At 41.0% G+C, this 26,349-nt stretch overlaps 1 protein-coding gene across 3 annotated transcripts in view; it reads right to left on the minus strand.

Moving 5' to 3' along the window:
- Positions 1-26,349, minus strand: part of LOC124121438 (histone deacetylase 6-like) — a 43,261-nt gene that overhangs the window by 10,821 nt on the left and 6,091 nt on the right. For 2 of the 3 annotated variants that reach the window (XM_048396947.1, XM_048396945.1), the window contains exons 4-23: positions 25,431-25,568; positions 22,782-22,853; positions 21,495-21,520; positions 19,454-19,558; positions 17,741-17,809; positions 17,178-17,304; positions 16,225-16,290; positions 14,543-14,602; positions 12,922-13,011; positions 11,830-11,936; positions 11,089-11,214; positions 10,758-10,916; positions 9,226-9,279; positions 7,565-7,652; positions 6,741-6,781; positions 5,964-6,240; positions 5,374-5,445; positions 3,876-3,901; positions 3,388-3,492; positions 1,435-1,503 (exon numbers count right to left, since the gene is read on the minus strand). In XM_048396947.1, the coding sequence (XP_048252904.1) occupies positions 1,435-1,503; positions 3,388-3,492; positions 3,876-3,901; positions 5,374-5,445; positions 5,964-6,240; positions 6,741-6,781; positions 7,565-7,652; positions 9,226-9,279; positions 10,758-10,916; positions 11,089-11,214; positions 11,830-11,936; positions 12,922-13,011; positions 14,543-14,602; positions 16,225-16,290; positions 17,178-17,304; positions 17,741-17,809; positions 19,454-19,558; positions 21,495-21,520; positions 22,782-22,853; positions 25,431-25,568 (1,877 nt within the window). The remainder of the gene's footprint in view (positions 1-1,434; positions 1,504-3,387; positions 3,493-3,875; positions 3,902-5,373; positions 5,446-5,963; positions 6,241-6,740; positions 6,782-7,564; positions 7,653-9,225; positions 9,280-10,757; positions 10,917-11,088; positions 11,215-11,829; positions 11,937-12,921; positions 13,012-14,542; positions 14,603-16,224; positions 16,291-17,177; positions 17,305-17,740; positions 17,810-19,453; positions 19,559-21,494; positions 21,521-22,781; positions 22,854-25,430; positions 25,569-26,349) is intronic. The other variant, XM_048396946.1, reaches the window with a different exon arrangement.

Consider the following 26,349-nt stretch of genomic DNA (forward strand, 5'->3'; position numbering starts at 1 on the left):
AACCTCAGTGCCACAATTGTAGAACTGTAAACTTAACAAAGGTTTAATGGTACTGGATTTTTCACCATGAATGCTTTTCTCGATAAGATTTGTTTTATTTCCGAAATCCAAATGGTCCATTCAGATTAGATAGATACCACTATATGAATATTAAGTTTGATCAATACTTATCAGAACAACTTGGATCTAGTTGGGTTTTTTCACATTCTGCTAGCAGGACATGTTGAGTTATGACAACTTATCAGAGAAACATATGAGATCCTCCACTGCACCATCACATCATATCAATCAGAGAAACTTTAGGCCTCTCTCACAACTGTGACAGTTCTCAAAGAAAACTTTTGTATTTAACAATGTTGGTTAACATTATTTGTTTCAATGACCCGACATTTCATTTGGAGCCGAGTCATCATATTATGAATACGTAACAACTTGTAATGTGTGTGAAAAGTCGTACCAAAATATGCTATTTGAAGGGGGCGTGGCCTAAATGCAAATGTCCGATTGGGATTTTCAATTTTCCTGACCCCTGGAGCCGACACTAGGTGTCCACATATTCAATGTTTTAGAATTATGAGTTCTGACAGTCACAGTACTAAAGTAGCTTAGTGGAACAGGATCACGGCACAGAATAAAAAATAATCAAAATGTTTTAAATGATCCTTCCATTATTCTGGAAAAAGTCCAGGAAAAAACATAGTAGCTTCCTTTCCAGCTGCTTTAGGCCACATTATATACCTGGTATACATTGGCATAGGTTGCGGGGGACTGATTCTACCCAGTAATCCTCACAGGGTTCTTCGAATCAGGCGACCATATTGAGGTGAGATGAGGTGAGGTGAAATGGGGTTTAACGTTGCGTCCAAGATTATTGCACTTATATAGCAACGTGCATGCACGTGTGTGTGGCTGCTTGTACTAGTCCGGACTGATGCCGATTTATAGTGCCAGCACACTGAGATACCATGCTGCAGTTTAACATGAATACCCCACTCAGACACAGTATACTGACTCCGAGCCGACCAGTCCTTGTTTTAGCCCCTTAATGCCGAGGGCCAGACAGGGTAACAAAAACTACCATCTTTTAACGTCTTTTGGTATGAGGCGGCCGGGGATCGAACCCCGTACCTTCCGCTCTCCGGGCGGATGCTCTACCACTAGACCACAGAGGCGGTCGATCATATTGAAATGTACAACAGAGCATCAATAATCCAATCAACCCAAATCACGTAGTTGTCCATCACCTCAAGCATCACTATGAATGCATTGAGATACATAGTTCCATGATACAAGGATCATATTGTAAGGTCAATTATCAACTGGGACAAATGTATCACTACAGTCTTATAACTAGGTAAATGAGATTTCTATACAACATGTACAAGAGAATGTTTCTATACTGGGATCAGTATAGTTACCAGTGCAGCATGTTACCTGGGATCTGTGTAGAATGTGGACTGTGTGCCGTTACCATGGTGAACATCCCAGTCTATGATCAACACTCTGAAACATGGGAGATAACTCAGAGAACAAGTGCTGGGGGAGGTAACTCAGATAAAAAGCTATCAATACACAGCATTGTGTGCAGAAATCTGACTGGTTAGAAAAACCATGTTTAATGAGACTTAAAGCTCAGACATTTTGTGGACTATGCATTGCCCTTTATACACTGCAACTGAATCGAACTTAAAGGGCAAGTTCACACGGAAATGAACCTATTTTTCTTGTACTTTTTCCACATTAAAAGTGTTAACCTAGAAGTGTCATAGACAAAAATATAAAAATATCACTAATAATTGACATATTTTTTTCATTAAAATGATTTATATTTTTCACATTTACCAAGTGTTCTATTTCCATAACAAAAACACCATGGCTTATGCCCCTTACAATATGACGTCATTGGTGCCAAGTGATAAACATTATGACGTCATCATGCTTTGTTAGAGCCGCTTCACGTGGTGTAGGTACAGGTGTGTGATTCTAGCGTCTCAGATGCCAGCCAGCATAGTGTTATGCTGAGTCACCACTGCGCCGGAGTGTGTCGTAGGCCATGTTGTTTTACCACAAACTGGTACTTGATATCTTTTGCGTTGAGAATAGACAGGGACCCAGTTGAATTGGCACCAATTACGTCATAATCTAAGGGGGATAACTCAGGCCTGTTTAGCTCGAAAACGAAGGCCTCATAACGGCATATCATTTTCACACTATTGTGAGCTTCCTACTTTCACTGTGAAAAAAATGAGTGTATATTTTCAAACACAGATACTAACTAATTCTAAAATTGCGTTTTGTTTAGAAAAAGATAGAAAGTGATTTTTGTGTGTACACTTCCCCTTTAATGGAACCAATTAATGCAGTTGTAGCCACAGAAAGTGATACTGAAAACTGCCTTCAAGTTTTGGTAATTCCAATGTTTATAAACGCATGTTTTCAGAAATTGGTGTTAGTGACTATTTGATGCCCAAAAATATCATTTGAAACCGATGGTGATTTGAACCAATAATACCAGACATGAATGTCCCTAAATGAAGAAACGTATGGGAGTTTAGTTTTATGCTCTAAACAGTACTTCGGGTTGTCGCAGAGTCACAGCTTTGTGTAGAAAGAAGCTAAAACATGTACATCTTAGTTGATGACCGCCTTGGTGAAATCCACAGGCATGGAAACAGTAAATGTGGGATTCAAACCCAGCATTCAAAATTAACAGGTCTGCAAGTCTGAGACTAGTAACAGGGGTAGAAACTAACATGTTTAGTCCACTAGTCCTCACAATGATAACAATTAGCAAAACCCTTCAAAATGGCAAATTTCTACAAGTCTTTATGATACTTAACTACTGGGCACTTTGGCACAGACTTCAGGCCTAGTGCTGATTTCTAAAGCTGAGTAACATTTCCTTGTGGACTACTGCTATTCCCCTAAGGAAGATGGCATCTCTGCAGCAGATAACCTTTTGGACTATTGAAAATATTAACATAATTCTAACCCTGAACTTCATGACAAGGAGATTCTTGCAACTAGTTATGAGTGAGTGAGTGAGTGAGTTGGGTTTAACGCCGCTTTTAACAGTATTCAAATTATATTGCGGCGTGTCAGCTTAATGTGGGAGGAAAGACCGAAGTGATGCAGTCCTCAGACGTTTACCACTTCGGTGAAACCCACGAGCACGGGTATGGTGCTGACAAACCTAGAAACATAATCGAGGCGAACCAGGATTCAAACCCACAATCATAGGTTTCTGGCGTGCAAATGGGATGCAACTCTGCACAGCGAATCGCAGCGCCTTAGACGACTGGGCCACCCGTGCCCCCTGAAACTTGGGTGGGCATCCTGTGGGACCCTTCAAGAAAGGTCATGACGCTCACAAGATGTTTTACAAACCTGCCAATGTTGTGATGTTTCTGTGCATACTTGGTTGCTATGGCCACATTGTTGAATATACAGAAACCCATCATAGAGTCAGACTCCGCGTGGTGACCTGGCGGCCTGTTAACACAAAAACAGGAAGTAGCAGTATTGGTGATACGTCCAATAGTAAATACTCGTCTTTTCATGCGACTAACTGGATCGGGTGGTCAGGCTCGCTGACTTGGTTGATGCATGTCATTGTATCCCAATTGCATAGATCGATGCTCATGAAATTAATCACTGGATTGTCTGGTCCAGACTCGATTATTTACAGATGACCGTCATATAGCTGAAATATTGCTGAGTGCGGCGTTAAACAACAAACAAACAAACATAAATAAAGCACTGATGTAATTGAATGGCCTTTAGTATTTCCAATTTGACGTAAAAATAAAAATAGCTATGTTAATTAAATTTTATATCCATGATGGAGTGACATGAAGGAATCTTCAATTGTTCACCTTATAACAGCTACGCCACTTTCAGCCTGAAACAGCAAATAAGTCCCTCTGTCATTGAAATACACATGTATGTAACAAAATTCAAAATTACCATACAATCTTTACAGTCTGTGCCAAAACGTTTTAAGTATACTAGCCTGATCTTGGCAAAAAGGATCATCTTCTATAGATTTTGATGTTATTATGAGATGATTACCAGCTGAACATGATAGACTGACCAGGGCCCGGTTCCACAAAGGAATCATAGCACTATGACGGTCGTAAGCCAGTGTTACAGCATGGGAGCTACGATCACCTTTGCGTTAAGATTTCTTTCTGGAATAGGGCCACGAATTATACTACACTCTGGCCTTAAACTGGTGGCAGCAGGGCCTATCTTTAGAATTCATCATTACTGAAGCAGTTTTCTCTGAGGTGAGGTGAAATAGGGTTTAACGTCAGACACAGTATACAGACTCTGAGCTGACTAGCCCTTGTTTTAGCCCAATAATGCAGAGCGCCATCCAGGCTAACAACAAGTACCATCTTTTAACCCTTTTGGTATGAGACAGCTGTGGACCGAACCCCAGACCTTACGCTCTACTAGACCGCGGAGTAGACTCTGAGCTGACTAGCCCTTGTTTTAGCCCAATAATGCAGAGCGCCAGACAGGCTAACAACAAGTACCATCTTTTAACCCTTTTGGTATGAGACAGCTGTGGACCGAACCCCAGACCTTACGCTCTACTAGACCACGGAGTAGACTCTGAGCTGACTAGCCCTTGTTTTAGCCCAATAATGCAGAGCGCCAGACAGGCTAACAACAAGTACCATCTTTTAACCCTTTTGGTATGAGACGGCTGTGGACCAAACCCTAGACCGAATCCCGGACCGAACCCTGGATTTTCTGCTCTACTAGACCACGGAGGCGGGCAAATGAACCTTGACTCATGCTGTTATCAACATGGCACATGGCTCTTACTCATCAGAAACTTGTAGCAAGCTCTACGCAGTGTTTATTTGAATGTATGACCTATATTTCACTGTACCAAGTCAGGTGTGTGGAGCCTTGTCTAAAAATGTGTTTTTTAGAGTAGAAATATCATTTATACTTATCCTGACTCATACTTATTGCTTATCTCTCTCTCTTCCGAATAGGTAGTGGAAACTTCCTGTGCTGTTCCCAAAGAACAGAGAAAACAGCTCACCCAAACGCACCCTTATTCTTTTTATTCACCCTTTTGTTGTGTTTTTGCAGTGATTTTCATAACCAGTTCATACGTCACAGTCACCTCTTTAACTTGTTGGCATTCAGTCTTTGGATTAGTGACGCCCCTCTACATTCTTAGGGTTAGCGATACCCCATGTATTGTATCTGACAGCAGACGTCACATCACATCTGCCTGGTCTTCTTCAGTTATTCACAAATTCAACACCTTTCATGATATTTTGATTTCAAATGACTTTAACAACATATTTTCAAAATCCATATAATCCAGTGAAAACATTAGCACCTCACCTCCCTGGTGACGACTGCGTCGACAATGTTCAGTAGGCTCCCCACAGCGTAGCTGGCAGCTTCGTAGGTTCCCTACAAACACAGCAGGGGTACATGATGCACTAGGGCCTATTCTTGGTTTTGAATGTTTTGAATGTTTGTCAATACAGTCAAACAGCAATATTCCAGCTATATAACAGCGGTCCATAAATAATTGAGTCCGCGCCAGACAATCCAGTGATTGACATCAAGAGCATCGCTCTATGCAAATGGGATATGAAGACACCAAGTAAATGAGCCTGATCACGCCTCTCACAAGAACAGTTGCCTCTCACAACAAGCATGGGTTCTTGAAGACCAATCTTCAAGGGTCACATGGACTTAACAGAATTGCCATAGAAGCAGAAGCTTAAAACTAAATCCATAACTTAATATTTGCGTTAATTACTTGGATAAACAGTCACTTGTTTATAGAATTGTATCATATACTGAGAAAGTAATTCTCACTCACAGCATTCCATAAGAAAGATATATATAGGCTTGAAGAGAGTCTGGAATGGACCTACCGGACAGAGGTATACAGACTTGAAGAGAGTCTGGAATGGACCTACCTGACAGAGATATACAGACTTGAAGAGAGTCTGGAATGGACCTACCTGACAGAGATATACAGACTTGAAGAGAGTCTGGAATGGACCTACCTGACAGAGATATACAGACTTGAAAAGAGTCTGGAATGGACCTACCTGACAGAGATATACAGACTTGAAGAGAGTCTGGAATGGACCTACCTGACAGAGATATACAGACTTGAAGAGAGTCTGGAATTTGGCCAGTGTGTCTTCTTGCATGTTTTGACATTTCTTCACCTTCTTCACCATGTCCTCCCTGACAACAATAAACAACAAAATCGCGTTTAAACAGAACAATTTTTTGTGCAGCTAAGTACCAGATTTTGTTTTGTTGTTGTTTAATGTCGCACACAATAATGTTCCAGCGCTATGACAACAGCCTGTAAGTAATTGTGTCTGGACCAGACAATCCAGTGATAGATATTTTGATCCATGCTATGGGGTATGATGACACACATCACCCACGTTGCTGAGTCGGACTCCCTGATCCATTCAGTCCCCTCCTACAGCCAGCATAGGTTGCTGGGGACCAAATCTAAAAAAGGAATCACAATGGGGAGAACTCAAGAGGAACCATGTGTTCCCTAGTGAGGGACAGTTTCATGAAGTGATACTCACAAGTAATACTCACACACACGTGACATAATGCCTGTTGCGATGAAATACACCCATGACAAATCAGCATCAGTCAAATTTGATGGAGAGATTTTCAAAAATAGATATTAATATCTGAGGTATGATATTTTCTGTTGTTACCTGTGTACTAACTTTAACTCCTCCTCTGTGGCAGGTCGGCCCTGCAACACGGACGACCGAACAATTTGGACATATATTACAATAACAGGACATTAAGTATTATCACACAGCCAAAACTTAAAACCTGCTGGCCCATTTTACCTCAATGTCAAAGAAACAAAGCAAGCACAAAAAGCTCTGAAACAGCTAAGGCCACAATCTTTATATTTTTCGGTTTACAGATACAACACACCTGAGAAAAAATCCATGATTAGAAAATGAAATACAAACAGTTTCAACTTATATCTATTTGCCCAACAACAAAAACTGTTGTTTCAAGTGAGTCAGCACCACACATTGTAACCATCCAGAACAGTCTGCCCTTACAACAAGCAGGGAGTGTTGGGGCCCTCACTGACTGAGATTTTTAAACTCACCCAATCACATACAACCCAGATTTAGCAGCCATTGTGACCTTGTGAGGTCATGATTTCAAGCCTACAAGAAGCATGGGACACATTTCGTGACCTGGATTCCCTACCAGGAAATTAGAAATAATATCCACACAATTGTTTGATGGGCATTACTTCGAAGTTGACGGACGACAAAGTAGACACAATTTATGGAGAACAACTTCTAGAATATTGTAAAGGTGACGTTTCGGTTTTGATCCTTATACCATTGTCAAGCAAGGCATAAGGATCTATGCTGAAACGTTGCCTTTACAGTATTAAAGAAGTTGTTATCCATAAATTGTGTCTACAAGGTCCACACAATTTACCTCTTGTCCAAATCCCTTAAAATAAAGAAATCCCTTAAAATAAATTTATATTTCTGTAGCTCACCTGCACATGAAAACATCTGTCCCATAGATTCTGATCCTTGAGATTCTTACAGATCTGTATCAGCCGATCAGGATTTTCTTCAAAACCTCTTGAGAAAATAAACATCCATTCAACATATTGCAAAGAAACAGCTCATTGTATTTCCAAATCATGCAGGAAATTTCGTCACAATGGTAGGTAATCATGACATTGAGTGTTAAATACATACGGATAATTCAACACAAAACATTAATTACCAAGATTAAGGTCACAATAAATTAATTTTTAGTTTTTCATCCAAAGTCTTCAAAACTGAGAGATATAAAGCATTTTATTTGTTTATTTTTTGTTTTGTGTGGACAGTAACTGTTGATGGACATGCTTCACATCAAGCAGGAATGTTTGGGAGGACTATGCTTATGGTGTTTTCCATCAAGTAAATAGGGGAAGGTGAGTAAGTGAGTGAGTGAGTATGGTTTTACGCCGCTTTTAGCAATATTCCAGTAATATCATGGTGGGGGACACCAGAAATGGGCTTCACACATTGTACCAATGTCGGGAATTGAAACCTGGGTCTTCGGCGTGACGAGCGAACGCTTTAACCACTAGGCTACCCGACCACCCCTAAAAAGGGGAAGGAGTGAGGTGAGGGGAAATGGGGTTCAACATTGTGTTCAAGAAAATTTTGCATAAATAGTAACGAGCATGCATATGTGTTCTGCGGTAGTCCACTGAGATACTATGCTGCAAGTTAACATGAATACCCTACTCAGACTCAGTATACTGAGCCAACCAGTCTTTGTCTTATCCCCCTGATGCCGAGTGCCAGGCAGGGTAATGACAAGTACCATCTCACATTGCTTTTGGTATGTCGCAGCCATGGGATCGAACCAATGACTTTGCTGTGCTCTATCCACTACACGACAGTTTTTACGGGTTTTACGCCGCTTTTAACAGAATTCCAGTTATATCACGGCGTGTCAGCTTAATGTGGGAGGAAAGCCCGAAGTGATGCAGGTCTCAGACGTTTACCACTTCGGTGAAACCCACGAGCACGGGTATGGTGCTGACAAACCTAGAAACATAATCGGGGCGAACCAGGATTCGAACCCACAATCATAGGTTTCTGGCGTGCCCAAGGGACGCAACTCTGCATAGCGAATCGCGGCGCCTTAGATGACTGGGCCACCCGTGCCCCCCACTACACGACAGAATGGGTTAAGGGAGGCTAGACAAGAGTGATGTTGTTCGTCTGTACTTGGTACTAGGGGGCATTAAAATGATGTGAGGTGGGACGCTAGGTGGTGAGGCAAGTAGGGATGAAAACATAATAGTGGGTGGGTGAGTTGGGTTTAACGCCGCTTTTAATAGTATTCCAGTTGTATCACGGCGTGTCAGCTTAATGTTGGAGGAAAGCCCGAAGTGATGCAGGTCTCAGACGTTTACCACTTCAGTGAAACCCATGAGCATAGGTACGGTGCTGACAAACCTAGAAACATAATCGGGGCAAAAAAGGGATTCGAACCCACAATCATAGTTTTCTGGCGTGCCCAAGGGACACAACTCTGCACAGCGAATCGCATCGCCTTAGACGACTGGGCCACCTGTGCCCCCGAAAACATAATTCATTAGATAAATGATCTTGCAACACATTAGTTCAAGAATAAAGCAAAGGTTCTCACCCACTTGTTGTGTCATGGTGCAGCAACATCTTCCCATCATACACAAGACTCACCCTGCACAGACAGAAGTTCCATTATCATATTGAAGTCCAAACTAAACAGATGGGTCTCTTGCAAAGCAATGCATATTTTCAGCTCATAATTATTTTTAAAAGACACCATTTACCCTTCAAGAAAAATAAGGCATAAAATGATATATAATGCAAATGACAGACTGAAACTAAAAACATATTAGTTTCAATTTTTAAATTACTGCATTTATAAAAGACTTTTTGTTTTGATAAACTGCTGGCAAACAAACAAAAAATGTTTTTGCAAGTGTTCTTGGTCTCTGGCAGCAGTAAATGTTATTTAATTTCGCAGTCTTGGATATTTCCGCCATATCACAGCAGTCTGAACATAATAGTCTGTGCTAGGCAAACCAGTGGTTGACAGCATGAGCTACAGTCCACACCATCAGGGCAAGATGACACACAACCAGCCAGATCACATAACTACCCCATCCTCATTATTTGGCTCCGACGACTAGCATGAGTAATTTTGGTCTATCCTGCCCCACTGAACTCTAACAGATGCAGGTCAGTGCATCATTCCATGTGAATGTTTGCAGGTTACATGTGACTGTGAATGAAAGGAAACAAAACAAAAATGATTCCAGTGTTGAGGTGAGGTGAGGTGAGGTGAGGTGAGGTGAGGTGAGGTGAGGTGAGGTGAGGTGAGGTGAGGTGAGGTGAAATGGGGTTTAACGTCGCGTCCAAGATTATTGCACTTATATAGCGACGTGCATGTGTTTGTGTGGCTGCTTGTACTAGTCCGGACTGATGCTGATTTAGAGTGCTAGGTCACTGAGATACCATGCCGCAGTTTAACATGAATACCCCACTCAGACACAGTATATTGACTCCGACCCCTAATGCCGAGCGCCAGACAGGGTAACAACAAGTACCATCTTTTAACGTCTTTAACGGACGCTCTACCACTAGACTACGGAGGCAGTCTTCCAGTGTTTGAAAAAAAGGTCATTCCGGGGGTCCTTAACATTTGCTGCTGTGGTATTTGAATACATGTATGATTTCGACCACAGGGTCCTCTGGCAATACTTTACTAAAACCTGATGAGATGGGCGGCCTTATCGGTGGATAGAGAAAGCAATATTGGGGTTATGACAAGGACACCTGGATGTACATGTAGGATTTCGACCACAGGGTCCTCTGACAATACTTTACTAAAACCTGATGAGATGGGCGGTCTTATCGGTGGATAGAGAAAGCAACATTGGGGTTATGACAAGGACCCCTGGATGTACATGTAGGATTTCGACCACAGGGTCCTCTGACAATACTTTACTAAAACCTGATGAGATGGGCGGTCTTACCGGTGGATAGAGAAAGCAACCCATATATAGAATTTCAGTATAGTCTTATGGTCAGACAAAATGTCTTGATAACGAGAGCAAAGATGACGGAGGCAAAATGAAATATTAAATTAATAAAACTGAATACATTCAAATATAACTGAAGTAGTTGTCTCACTTGTGTTTGGGTATGTGCAGATCTGTGCTTCGTATCAGATCATCTATCTGTTGACAGAGGGCCTCCTTCACCATGTCATGCTCTGTGACATCGTAACAGTCCTGTAGCAGGGGCATCTCGCCCAACTTTTTGCCGATTGTGCGTAAAGTCATACCTGGACTGAAAGAAAGTGGCAAAGAAATGCCATTTAGAATGACTGGAATAAGTTCACTTAGGTTTCACCAGCATTACCATGTTTTTCAACCAATCAGATTGCGGCACATTGTGGACTGCTGCTAGGAAAACATTACAGCTATACAGCCCTGCCATCATGAAGAAAGACACAACTTACGCTGGAGGTAGTCGCAGTAGAGATGGTATTGAGGGCTTCTCCCCAAGGGAGAGAACTCCTTGGTAACAGAGACTTGGCCAGTATTGTCTGTGCACCTTCAGAACATTCAGTATTGTCTCCATGACACTGAAACATAGAGACTCTAATAAATAAATGCTTTATTTGTAATTTCAGTCAGCTCCATATTTGAGAAAAACAAAAAGATACAACTGGTAACATGATAATAATCACACAAATTTACAGTAAGTATTTACTTTAAATGAAAAATAATTGACCAAATATAATGTATGCTGTTTCTGGGTACTCCAAACTTGTTGATAAGAGAACAAAACCTTCAGAGCCATTAGTAAGTGTTACTGTAAAAACGAAAGACACCCTGCATTTCAACTAGTTGACTAATTAGTATTAACAAAACCAACTGACCCAAAAACTTTATCCCCCACCCCCCTTAAAAAACAACTGATATCTAGATACGAAAATTCATTTCAACTGTCCCAAAATACTTGGTTAACAATAATCCATAAACCCTAAACTCCACAAAGTGTGTTCTGAACTAATATTACCTGTATATAATCGTTTGAAGGAACATTCAACACACATCGTGACAAATAAATCCTCCTTGGCTCTTTAATAGTTAACATGGATTTATTTAGGATTCCGAATGAAGGATTCTTTTCAAGTTCTAATTTTCTTAAATTCAGTTATTTCAACCCTACATTCAATGTATAAATGTAAACCTACCTTAGACAGGGTTGGTGCGTCTTCTCAATCCTCGGACAGGGATCCCCCAGTAGGGCCCGCAGTGATAGAGCCACACCCTCAGACAGGGACTCGGTACAGTAGCCACCCTTTAGACATGGAACAAAGTTTGATCACACTGTCAGTGATGTAGTGTTTTGATAATTGCACTTTTCAGTCATTAAGAAACATGTTTGTTTGTTGTTTGATGCCGCAGTCCGTAAATAACCATGTCTGGAACAGACAATCCAGTGATTGACATCATGAGCATCGATCTACGCAATTTGAAAATGATGACATGCATCAACCAAGTCAGTGAGCCTGACCACCCAAACATACGGGTATTGTTATTATTTGCGTTTAGTAAGGTATAAACGTAAAACCGGCTATATATATGACGGCGGTCAGTAACTAATCGAGTTTGCACCAGACAATCCAAGTCAGCGAGCCTGACCACCCGATCTGTTAGCCGCCTCTTACGAGAAGCATGTGTTGCTGAAACCACTTCTTAACCGAAACTTCATGGGGATAGAAACTTTATAATCTGACTTATCAACAGGAAGGAGTACGAGCGAGGGAGAGTGTGGTGTCAGACATGTCTACCCATGTTCAGCCAAAACTTGAGGACGATGAAACACTGTGGCACACTTGCGCAGATCACAGATCTTGCCGGCAACAATGGGTGACAACAGGTTGATGAAGTGAGCGAAGCAGGCCGGTGTTATCTTCATCTCGCTCTGACAACACTGACAGACTTACCTCTAGTATCAAGCAGATCTTGCCGGCAACAATGGGTGACAACAGGTTGATGAAGTGAGCGAAGCAGGCCGGTGTTACCTTCATCTCACCCTGACAACACTGACAGACTTACCTCTAGTATCAAGCAGATCTTGCCGGCAGCAATGGGTGACAACAGGTTGATGAAGTGAGCGAAGCAGGCCGGTGTTACCTTCATCTCGCCCTGACAACACTGACAGACTTACCTCTAGTATCAAGCAGATCTTGCCGGCAACAATGGGTGACAACAGGTTGATGAAGTGAGCGAAGCAGGCCGGTGTTACCTTCATCTCACCCTGACAACACTGACAGACTTACCTCTAGTATCAAGCAGATCTTGCCGGCAGCAATGGGTGACAACAGGTTGATGAAGTGAGCGAAGCAGGCCGGTGTTACCTTCATCTCACCCTGACAACACACAAAAACTGAATTTAACTCTTGGTTAGAAATCCTGTTTACAGTACAGAACTTTAGTTGATCAAAGTGCAAAGTGGGTAAAATTAAATGTCACCTGTGTGTTGGCTGTGTTTGAAATATGCCATGTTGACTCAGAACTTTCAATAGACTCGCATTAGAGTCCTATCTATGAGTAAGTTGGATGTAACACTGTGCTGGCAGTATTTCAGTTATATCACTGTGTCAGCCTTGTGTTTTGTTTAACACCACACTCATCAATATTCCAACAATATGGTGTCTGCCCATTAATAATCAAGTTTGTACCAGACAATCCACTGATAGACATTGTAAGCAACGATCCATGCCATTTGGGTATGATGACACACAATCAACCGAGTCACCGTCCAAGCCTGACCAAATGACCCATTTGGTCGTCTCTTTCGACCAGTATAGGTTGCTGGGGACTATTCTAACCTAGAATCCCGATGGGGATGTCATCCTTCTGTGTGATGCTGGTTATGGAATATATCTTTCAGGTAATAATCAAAGCAGTCAATTCTCTTCATACAATCTGATGACTCATCTTTTTGTGGGATAGAAAAGTGCATCCAATCAAGTTCTGAAGAACCATAAGGCTTTCATTTAAGTTTTACTGGTGTGTGTGACCATGGTTATGTATCTTTCTTGATTAACATCACACTTAGCGATATTTCACCTACATGATGGCAGCCTGTAAATAATCAAGTCCAGACAATCCAGCGATTGATATTGTGAGCAACAATCCATGCCATCAGGGTACAAGGACATGCTTTCAATCAAATCACCAAACCTGACTACCCAACCAAGTCAATTGCCTCTTATGCCCAGCATAGATTCCTGGGGGTGTAGTTTAACCTGGAATCACCACTGGGGTGTGATGTAATTTTCATGTGTCAGTAGAGGGCTGTATGAGATTTCACTTGCTGGATGGTCTTGTTTACAAAACCAAAGGTGACCACAAACACTATGTCATAATGTCAGTATTGACCAGCCAACAGGCCATTATGGGTTCTTACAACATGGTGACAGTCAGAGAGCAAGATTGTTTTATGTGTAACAATGGGAAACTCAACTGTGTCAAGTCCATGCAACACGAAACAAGAGTCATCAGGAGATGACATATCCCCCCCGATCTGGTGCAACTTGGAAATGGCTATTTATACCCCACTGTTGGTTCATTGCCATTGGATACGTTCAGTTCAGTGAAGAAAAACATTATGCTGTTCAGTGCTTTTCAACATCCAAAATCCTCAAAAATTTCCTCAGAAATATTCAACATTTTTATAGTTCTGATGTGGAAACGAGCACTTCTCTCGTTTTCAGTATTAGTCCAACTTGTCATCATGCAAACAAAATAAATTAAAAAATAAAACTCCCAAATCATCAAAAGGCACCAGTGTATCACTAGACTGATCTGTATAGCAACTAACAGACAGGCGGATAGACGGACATGTTGATTGCTATATCCTCCATTTTTCAAAATGGGGTAATTGAAACAACCCACCTCAGGACACCCAATAGCCGAGTCATAGCCAGCCGCAACTATCACCAGCTCGGGCCTAAACTGTGGATAAAACAAACAAAACTCAAATCACGTTATATTTATCCTGGTTTAGCCAATGAACCATGTTAACCTATGACATGACAACACAAGCTTAGCCATGGAGAGTATCTACTTCTAGAGGCCACTACTGAGTTGTTGTTGATGGGACACTATGTTCCCCACTCTGGTGCTGCCCTTGATCTGGGGAGGGATTAACACCGTGCCCTGTCAGACAACATCAATATCAGGGTATGAAACTCCCAAAAAATTTCAGCCAGACCACAGGACTGGCTAGCTGAAATACTTGCCAGCCCTGACCAAAACCTGCCTGCCCACTATAATCATATGTTTCTCAGGATAAGCTAACGGGGTTTCTTTTTGGTTACATTTTATCATTCATCTTTACATGTGAATTAATGATTATCATCGGGAAATATTTAGAATATTGTCACATATGAAATATAACCCAACCGTCGGGCAGGGGGATTTGAAAATCTGGCAGCCCGAGTTGAAATCAACCCGTCTCGGACGGTCGGGCAGGCAGGTATTTGGAACACTGTCAATACCTCACAGACTTGTATACACTATGTTTACCCAATCCTTTAAGGCGTAGAGGAGGTGACGTGTGTCTTTATTTAATCAGCTAATGGAAGAAGGATGTGTATAATTCACAGGTGTTAAATGAATTCTATACTGAGTGCATGAACTCTGTGCTAACCCTACTGTTACTTCTTTCAGTGGCATTTAGAAGTTGGTGTGATGAAGAAAGGCAAGTTCTATGGATGAACAACTTCTTTCTTGCAACTTCTTTGATATGTTTCATGGCACTGACTTCACCGATGGTTATCATCACTGCCCTTGTGTGTACACAACAGGCGTCTCTACCCCAGTATAACAATATCTACCCTACTGTATAAACATTGCCTCCTACGTGTACATATACTTGCTTACTGCACTCTGTAAATCACTTGCTTGATAACGGTGTTAGAACCTACACCGAAACGTCGCTCTTAATTGTAATAAAGAAGTTGTTCATCCATAAATTTCTTATCCTCACTTCTTTCTTGCAATTAGTGTGACGTTTCAATGTAGATCCTAACACCTTTATCAAGCAAGTGATGACAAAGGTGTTAGGATCTACACCAAAACGTCGCACTAATTGTAATAAAGAAGTTGTTCATCCATAACCCTACTGTTATCTGACAATGTGTTGAGTAGATAGCAGAAGGCTATGGCACATGTTACACGCGAAGTCAAGTGAGAAACACTGGCGTCTGTGTGAGTCCTGAGTCCTTACTGGTTTTCCTATCACTGGAATCAGCCAGGCGATGGATTTGCTGATTAGAATCCGGTGATGGAGGGACACAGTGTATACACACACCGGTAAAGTATTGACAATGTCAGTGAGATCAAAACATTATCTCTGTGAGGTTAAGGTAATCATTGTTGCTAGATACTGACTAGCAGACAAGTTACTTCTTGTCTTGATGACTTACAACGAATAAAACCTAGTTATCCATCTATGCTTATGAATATCAATAATATTTCTAAGACACCTAGAACTAATTGTAACCATGGCAGTACGATTTTAATCATGCCTTTGCCACAGTAATATAAGGAATTTGAACACAGCAAAGTCGTACCTCATATGCAACTGGCAACAGAATCTGCTGGAAGATGGACAAATAATCGGAGTTGTCACAACCCACCTGAAAAAGAAATCTGAGTGAGTGAGTATAGTTTTACTCTGCTATTAGCAATATTCCAGCAATATCACGTCGGGGAACACCAGAAATGGGCTTCACACATTGTACCCACGTTGGGAAGCGAACCCTAGTCTTCGGCATGATGAGTGAACGCTTTGACCACTTGGTTACCCAACCGCCCCTAAAAGAAATCTGAAATATATTTATATCGTTTAAGGCTTGACTGACGTGACTTATTCCTGATCTAATTTTCGCTGAAATGCCAAGATTCAGGAGACACAATTTGAAATGTTGTTGTTGCTCGTGTTCATTTGAGGTTTTAAATTAAATATATTTTAAAATTTTTAGTCAAAATATCAATTGAAATTAAAATCTTACGTGTTTCACAAATCAACTATCGAACCTGCAACGTTAGCATGACCAGGGGAACTCTAAACTTCCAGACTATCCCGAGCCTACTGACCGTGCTGACTGCAAGTCTCCAATCACCTGATTTAGAGATGTGTGCAACAGACAATATTGCGGCCTCCATGCTGATTGTCAACTGACATGACCAATGGATGGTTGTCAAATCTTAATACAGACATGGAATCTGAGTTGTTGTTTGTTGTTTAACGCTGCACTCAGCAATATTCCAGCTATATGGCATCTGACTGTAAATAATTGAGTCTGGACCAGACAATCCTGTGATTGACATCATGCTAAACAATCTACACAATTTGAATATGATGATATGCATCAACCAAGTTAGTGAGCCTGACCAGCCGATCAAAACAGTCTCCTCCTACGACAATCATCGTCACCTTTCACAGCAAGCATGTTATCTAACCTGAATATGGAATCAGAGAAATACTTTCTTTGAATTAGATTGACAAAGTGTCCATCATCACCTGATTTAGTGGCACGTTGATGTTGTAGCCCCTCCCAGCTCCCACCCCCACACAGTCGTAGTCTGACTCTCGTAGGTGAGGCCACTCAATGCCATGCTCGTAGCGATGGATGGAGAAATATATTACTCTGAAACACAGAAACAGTGAGTGAATGTTATTTTGTGCAGTAGTTAGCGAGATTCCACCTTTCTCATGGTGGTCTGCATACAGTCAGGACTACGCCAGTGGTCGATAGACTGAGCAACGATTAACTTCTTTGAGTGGCAGTTAGAAGTTGGAGTGATGAAGTAAGACGAGTTCTATGGATGAACAACTTCTTTATTACAATTGGTGTGACGTTTGGGTGTAGATCCTAACACCTTTATCAAGCAAGTGATGGATAGGGCTAAACAACATAGGTATATATACACTTATTGACATCTTGAGCAACGATTCACACCATCAGCTGGTCAGGGTATGAGCAAGGATGACTTTCAAGATGTTGGTGAACCGCTATGCTTCATGCCAGGGTATGGTGTTACCATGGTTACAAAGTCATTGCTGGATACACAATGGTCACGTACCTGGGATCGTCATAGAAGAAAGACTGTATACCCTGGCCATGGTGGACATCCCAGTCTACAATGAGAATTCTGTTGGACAGATTATATGGCTGAACACTAGACACTCAGCTTGAACTAGTCTACGGAGTATTCATGTCAATCATGGAGACCAATGTACAAAATGTAACCTATTACGTCACTGCTGGTTTGAAAGGAAATGCTTAGTTTGTTTGTTTAACGCCCCACTCAGCAATATTCCAGCTAAATTACAGCAATCTGGACCAGAATATCCAGTGATTGACATCATGAGCATTGATCCACACAATTGGGATACGATAACATGCATCATGAACGTCAGAGAGCCTGACCACCCGATCCCGTTAGTCGCCTCTTACAACAGGCATAGTCACCTTTTATGGCAAACATAGTCACCTTTTATGGCAAGCATGAATTGCAGAAGACCTATTCTACCCCGGATTGTCACGGGTGAAAAGGGAATGAATTTAAATGATTGAGTTGGGCATAATACTGCTTTAGCTTGAACAGTATTTCAGTTGCTTGTATGTCAGGTTGATGTCGGTGGGATGCACGAAGTGATGCAGACCTTCGGTGTCTACCACTTGAAACTCACGATCAGTCGTATGGTGATGACAAACCTAAAAATATAATCGTGGGATTCGAACCCACGATCATAGGCAGCGTTAGAAACTAACAGTTTCAGTCCACTAGTCCTTATAATGATAACAAATAGCAAAACCCTTAAAAATTGCAAATTTCGACTAGTCGTTATGATACTTTAACTATGGGGCAGTTTGGCAAGTGTCAATTTCTAACTCTGATAGGTTTCTGCAACACCTTAAAAGCGCTACTTTGCACACTGAATTCCTGTGCTTTAGGCAACTGGGCCACCCATGAGTGAGTGAGTGGGTTGGGTTTAACGCCGCTTTTAACAGTATTCCAGTTATATCGCAGCGTGTCAGCTTAATGTGGGAGGAAAGCCCGAAGAGATGCAGGTCTCAGACGTTTACCACTTCGGTGAAACCCACTCGCACGGGTATGGTGCTGACAAACCTAGAAACATAATTGGGGTGAACCGGGTTTCAGCCCACAATCATAGGTTTCTGGCATGCCCAAGGAACGCAACTCTGCACAGCAAATCGCGGCGCCTTAGACGACTGGGCCACCCATGAACCCAAATGAGTTAGGAGGTTTAACATAACAGTGAGGGAGTCAGTCAGCATGGTTGGGGAAAATGCTGGTATTGGCAATATTCAAGGAATATCACAACAGTGAACACACCCACAATATCTTGAATGGATTGTGTAAGATGTGATAAATTGACACATGGTGCTGGCCTGTGGCTGGCCGCATAGAACTCTGGGTAGGATAGTGATTTCTGAGGACTATGTTGACACTGATTATCTTACCTGAACAAAAGTTCTTCATTTCAGGTTATTGTTAAATTAGGAAGAATTCTAAAAACAGCTATCTTGAAACGAGAATAATTTTCTACTTTAAAGTATTTCTAAATTTAAAAGAAAAAAAATGAAGAAAATATTCTTATGCCACAATCTGGAATATTTTGGGGCAAAGTCCCAAAGTGTCACAATTTATAGATGATTACAAATTTGGTAGAACCAACTACCAAGGCAATCATAGACCAAGAATATTAAACAGGACAACTCAATTTCTCAATTTGTTGTGGTGGTGAACATACATTTCAGCAGAACCTACCTTTTGAGGTTGTGGTTGTCAAGGGCCAGTTTTGCCGACACAGCAACATTATTGAGGTAGCAGTAGCCATTAAACTCTTCCTTCATTGCATGGTGGCCTGGGGGTCTGAAATATAGCCTCACATTGCAAGTAGTCAAAGACATGTCTACATGGATATCAAACAACATGTACCGTACATGAGATTAAGGTAGGCTACAATGATGTGGAAGTTAGTGATGGCATCGTAACTGTGAACCGTATGTTTAGAAATTACATACGATGATAATGTAAAATCTGCAATCACAAATTGTGTTACAAATAGGCAACAAAATCCTAAACCATCATTTATATCGAGTATTGGTTTCACCAGATGATCTGATATAGCTTTAGGATTGCAACCTTAGCGCCATGGTTGGCACACCAAGTTAAGATTGAGATAAGGTTGCTTTGGGAAAAGTTCCGACTAAGGTAACCTTAGTTCTAACCTTAGTTGTTAAAGTTAACCCTACCAAAGGTTGTTTTGAGGAACAGGGTCCAGGACTCGTAACAAATTGGTTCTGCAATAGTACCAGTACTTAGATTTAGAGACCCCTAAAGCTTAACATTTAACATTATGGTTATGAATAGATAGGAGCCAAACAGGGATTCAAACCCACAATCAGGGGATCCCAGCATGACAAAAGAATCATCTCTCGACATCTTTGACCAGTTTTAATTATCACAAATCTGCTAGTAAAAACTAGTAACATTCAGGAGGGACTAGTGACTAGTGTGAACTACTCCTTTTAGCATTAGATAGATGGCAACTCACTAGCAAATAATTTAAATAATTTCTAACCCTGGAGAGAACTGTGGCACCAGAGTCCCCACTACAAGAACAGGTACATACACCTGACAGCCATTTGTTTGTTGCATGGAATTGACACATGTGCTTTCATGCTTAGCATGAAACTGAAAATGTTGCAGATTTGAATCCTGGAGTGCTTGAAGAACATATTTAGACAATCTCATTAAAATGGGAGGACATCCCATTACGGGTGACGTCAGACCGACCTTGCGCGAACTCTGACCGACCAATGAAATGACTGACAAGAAGTCGACATTGGCCAATCAGATGGCAGCTTTTTCATGCTCTAGGGCACTAATTTAAATTGGCGACTATGCTTCGAAACATATTTTGACAAATTCCCGATAAAAAAATTGAAACCTGAACAAAAGAATATTCTGGAATGGCTAATAGATGGTCTAGATTGTATGGATTCAGTCGTTAAGCCCGTAACTATCGTTCTGAATACACCGTTTTATGTCATCTTCATGATCTGGTAAGCTAGGATCTGATTGGTCAGATTAAAGGTCGTTCTGACGTGATCCCTAATGGGATGTCCTCAGATCATTGTTTAGCGGTAGCGAGAACTAAGATCTGATTTTAATGAGATTGATATTAAGAAGTCATTCTATACATGTTATAACTGATCTACATGTTGCAGCTGACAAGGACACCAGAGTGAGTGAGTGAGTTACATCACGGTGAGTCAGTTTACTTTAGGGGGGAAAGCCCACAGTGATGCAGGTCTCAGACATGTACCACTTAGGTAAAACCCATAAGCACGGGTATGGTGCTGACAAACCTAAAAAACATAATCTGGTCGAATCGTGATTCGAAACCACAATCATAGCTTTCTGGCATGCCAAGGGGATGCAACTCTGCACAGCTAATTGTGGTGCCTCAGACGACTGGGCCATCTGTACCCACAAAGATACCAGAAGGTTCACAATGTCATAGATACAGCGTTTCATTTCAAACAAGATCTATTTCCATTTTAAGAATGTAAGGACAGAATATTTTCAAGTTGCTAATTTGCTACCAGTAATGATAGTATTTAAAGTAAAATCAGAGTATCACAAACTGGAGCCCTAGGTATACTGAACATGCTGAAAGAATCACAGACTATTCAGGAAATGAAAATCTTTACAAACTATTTGATCACAAGAAAATGGCATCAATTGTATTGTGTGAAAATTAACATGATGAAAACAGTGGTAAAATAGTTATGATACATACCTGATGATAGCCATTCCATTTCGCAGCTGAAGACAAAGAGAATAAGGGACTCAATATTTGAAATAGACCTGTCATTTATTAGATGAGATGGAGTGGTGGGCAGGAGAGAATGAGGAGCATCACCCAAACACTGCAAGTCCATTTTACTTAACATACCACATACCAGTATATAAACAATAGTGCTACGGCAGTGTAGCTCACCTGGATATGTAGTCAATAGTTTAAAATGTTAACAAGGACAGCCACATAACAAAGGTTGCTGTCCACGTTGATATTCAAATATTTTCTGCATACAGTAAATTGTGAGGAGTGAGTGAGTGAGTTGGGTCTAACGCCGCCTTTAACAGTATTCAAGTTATATCGCGGTGTGTCAGCTTAATGTGGGAGGAAAGCCTGAAGTGATGCAGGTCACAGACGTTTACCACTTAGGTGAAACCCACGGGCACGGGTATGGTGCTGACAAACCTAGAAACATAATCGGGGAAAACCGGGATTCAAACCCACAATCATAGGTTTCTGGCGTGGTAATGCCCAAAAATTAATTATAGTCCAACAGATATGTGAATGAATTGTGCCTTTGATGACACATGAGCTTTGGCACACTGTCAGAGCATGCCCTAAGAAAGATTTCCAGCTATAGGGCCATTGCACATTTTTCCTATAGCCACAATAGTAGCAAATTTCCAAAATGGTCACAAACAATTGTTCTAAAGTTCTAGATCGAAAGAAATGCGAACATTAGTCACTTGTTGCAAAATGAAAATAACAATTAATGTAATCTTGGAGAGTACAGTAAACTATGTTTATAAGGAACATGTTTATATCGGACTGACGGATTATTAAGACTTTTAGATAATTTTTGTCATTAAACATTATATCACGAGTTAACCATGGGTCCGGGTAGTCGTGTGGGTACCCAGGTCCTACTCAGGACCCAGCTGACCTGAGTACCATGCTTGTATCATCAAAGGCACAATTCCCTCAAATAGTTAACGTAGCTGCCAGACTATTAATAGCTTTTACAATATGGCTGTCATGGCAGCCATATTGAAAATCAGATTCAAATCTCTTGAACAAATTGGGATGTCTTCATTAGCTGGAACAAATATGTGAAGTTTCAGCTTCTTTTGTTTAGTAGTTTCTGTAGATGAAGATGAATGACATTCCGGCCACCAGACTTTCAGTCAGGTGAGCTCGAAAAGATACATGCAGAAATGGCTGAAAAATAGACAAAAGCAACATTTTCAATTTGGCTGCCACATATGTGTTTAAAATCCATCCACATACCCTGCCTGTGACGACATGGTCCACCAAGTCTATTGCACCTCCCAAGGCAAGTTGAGCACTTTTGTAGATATGCTGGAAATGACAAGAAATATGTACCGGTACCTGAAAACTGCTATCATATCTATATCTACAACTCACCTGTTTAAGATACCACTGTTAAATAAACATCCTACTGTAATACACAGGCTTCAATAACAGCACAAATGAAAAAGACTATTTTTGGTCTCCTGCTGTTCAATCAAATGGAGGCACTGATATAACTGCAGTACACTACGTCTACTTTACTCCCAAAGGGATTGCATACTCGTGTTACACCCTTGTAATTTTCAAACCAAAATATGAATTGAGGACAAATATAAGCCTCTGAGCAGGTCTAGATAAGTTAAGAGGGCAATCAAAATATAAAAGAAATGTTTTGAAAATATGGGAAAAACAAATGGTAGCAGGAAAGTGGGCAAGGAATTTGAATAGGACAAGTTTCAAGTGATTGTGGTAATCTTTTAACAGTACCAAGGAAATGCACAGTAGAGTAGCGTGAACAAGGACATGTGTTAATCACCTAATCCTGCATCGCTTAGAACACTGAAGCAGCAATCTCAGGACATGGAGCAGTGTTCACCTTAACATCAGTCTTAGATTCAGGACTAGTGACATTTCCTTGTAGACTTCCAGTTTTACCATCAGACAGATGGGAATGCTGTAGTTTGAGGATGAGTGAAAATAACAACTAATGTAACCTTTGAGAGTATAGTAATGAATGAGTGAGTAAGTATGGTTTTACGCCGCTTTCAGCAATATCCCAGCAATATCACGGGGGACACCAGAAATGGGCTTCACACATTGTACCAATGTCGGGAATCAATCGGGTCTTGGCGTGACGAGCGAACACTTTAACACTAGCCTACCCAACTGCCCCTGGAGAGTACAGTAAACTACGTTTATAACGAACATGTTTATACCGAACTGACGGATATAACAAACAGTTTTTGGTCCCGTCCATTTGCTGTATAGATGCTATGCTATGCTATGCTACAGTAAACTGTGCTTATAACGAACATGTTTATACCGAACTGACGGATATAACAAACAGTTTTTGGTCCCGTCCATTTGCTGTATAGATGCTATGCGATGTGCTATGCTACAGTAAACTGTGCTTATAACGAACATGTTTATACCGAACTGACGGATATAACAAACAGTTTTTGGTCCCGTCCATTTGCTGTATAGATGCTATGCTATGCTATGCTACAGTAAACTGTGCTTATAACGAACATGTTTATACCGAACTGACGGATATAACAAACAGTTTTTGGTCCCGTCCATTTGCTGTATAGATGCTATGCTATGCTATGCTATAGTAAACTGTGCTTATAACGAACATGTTTATACCGAACTGTTGGATATAACAAACAGTTTTTGGTCCCGTCCATTTGCTGTATAGATGCTATGCGATGTGCTATGCTACAGTAAACTGTGCTTATAACGAACATGTTTATACCGAACTGACGGATATAACAAACAGTTTTTGGTCCCGTCCATTTGCTGTATAGATGCTATGCGATGTGCTATGCTACAGTAAACTGTGCTTATAACGAACATGTTTATACCGAACTGACGGATATAACAAACAGTTTTTGGTCCCGTCCATTTGCTGTATAGATGCTATGCGATGTGCTATGCTACAGTAAACTGTGCTTATAACGAACATGTTTATACCGAACTGACGGATATAACAAACAGTTTTTGGTCCCGTCCATTTGCTGTATAGATGCTATGCGATGTGCTATGCTACAGTAAACTGTGCTTATAACGAACATGTTTATACCGAACTGACGGATATAACAAACAGTTTTTGGTCCCGTCCATTTGCTGTATAGATGCTATGCGATGTGCTATGCTACAGTAAACTGTGCTTATAACGAACATGTTTATACCGAACTGACGGATATAACAAACAGTTTTTGGTCCCGTCCATTTGCTGTATAGATGCTATGCGATGTGCTATGCTACAGTAAACTGTGCTTATAACGAACATGTTTATACCGAACTGACGGATATAACAAACAGTTTTTGGTCCCGTCCATTTGCTGTATAGATGCTATGCGATGTGCTATGCTACAGTAAACTGTGCTTATAACGAACATGTTTATACCGAACTGACGGATATAACAAACAGTTTTTGGTCCCGTCCATTTGCTGTATAGATGCTATGCGATGTGCTATGCTACAGTAAACTGTGCTTATAACGAACATGTTTATACCGAACTGACGGATATAACAAACAGTTTTTGGTCCCGTCCATTTGCTGTATAGATGCTATGCGATGTGCTATGCTACAGTAAACTGTGCTTATAACGAACATGTTTATACCGAACTGACGGATATAACAAACAGTTTTTGGTCCCGTCCATTTGCTGTATAGATGCTATGCGATGTGCTATGCTACAGTAAACTGTGCTTATAACGAACATGTTTATACCGAACTGACGGATATAACAAACAGTTTTTGGTCCCGTCCATTTGCTGTATAGATGCTATGCGATGTGCTATGCTACAGTAAACTGTGCTTATAACGAACAAAAAATAGGGTCCCTCTGAGTTTGTTATAAGTGAGGTTTACTCTATGTCATGATGTGTATTTCAACTTACATTGTGGAAATAGATATAGTCGTACATCTGCGAGAGATTCTTAAGTTGTTCTTCAGACATGGAGCTGGTCTCCTTCAACAAGCGGATGTGATCCCTGCTGTGGAGGATCAGTATTTCACTCTCCGTCGCTGGCCGGGCCTGACAACCAATGAACACAATCTCAAACACTATCATGATTTTGTTTGTTTGTTTTTTCTTTAACGCTGCACTCGGCAATATTCCAGTTATATGACGGCGGTCTGTAAATAATCGAGTCTGGATCAGACAATCCAGTGATTGACATCACGGGCATCAATCCACACAATTGGGATACAATGACCTGCGTGTTTTGATAATTTCACTTTTCAGTCATTAAGAAACATGTTTGTTTGATGTTTAATGTCGCAGTCTGTAAATAACCATGCCTGGAACAGACAATCCAGTGATTGACATCATGAGCATCGATCTACGCAATTTGAAAATGATGACATGCATCAACCAAGTCAGCGAGCTTGACCACCCAATCCTGTAAGTCGCCTCTTACGACAAGCATAGGTTGCTGAAGACCTGTTCTACCCTGGATCTTCTTTGCCATCATAAACCGCCTAAACATCACAATGGCAATATTTTTTAAGGACCTCTCTATGACGGAGGCTAAAAGTACCACCCCTTCTTACAGTGGTTGACAGTGCAGTGTGTCCATTGGCCTCAGTCTAGACATTTTCTCAATAAGCCTAAAGGAATGAATTGAATGGTGGTTTTTTTTTTTGGTGTCATTGTGGGGGTTGATCTACATTTTTTCCAAACTCTTAACACAACCAACAACACAAACAACACTGCATACTATCATATTTTCTTTCTATTGTGATTATTATCGTATTTAGTTATCATGTCTATAACATGAACATAATGCATAAAGTATGCAAAGTCTGATGGGCTA

Source organism: Haliotis rufescens, unplaced genomic scaffold, assembly GCF_023055435.1.
Source record: "Haliotis rufescens isolate VD_foot unplaced genomic scaffold, xgHalRufe1.0.p SCAF_16, whole genome shotgun sequence".
NCBI lineage: Eukaryota > Metazoa > Mollusca > Gastropoda > Lepetellida > Haliotidae > Haliotis > Haliotis rufescens.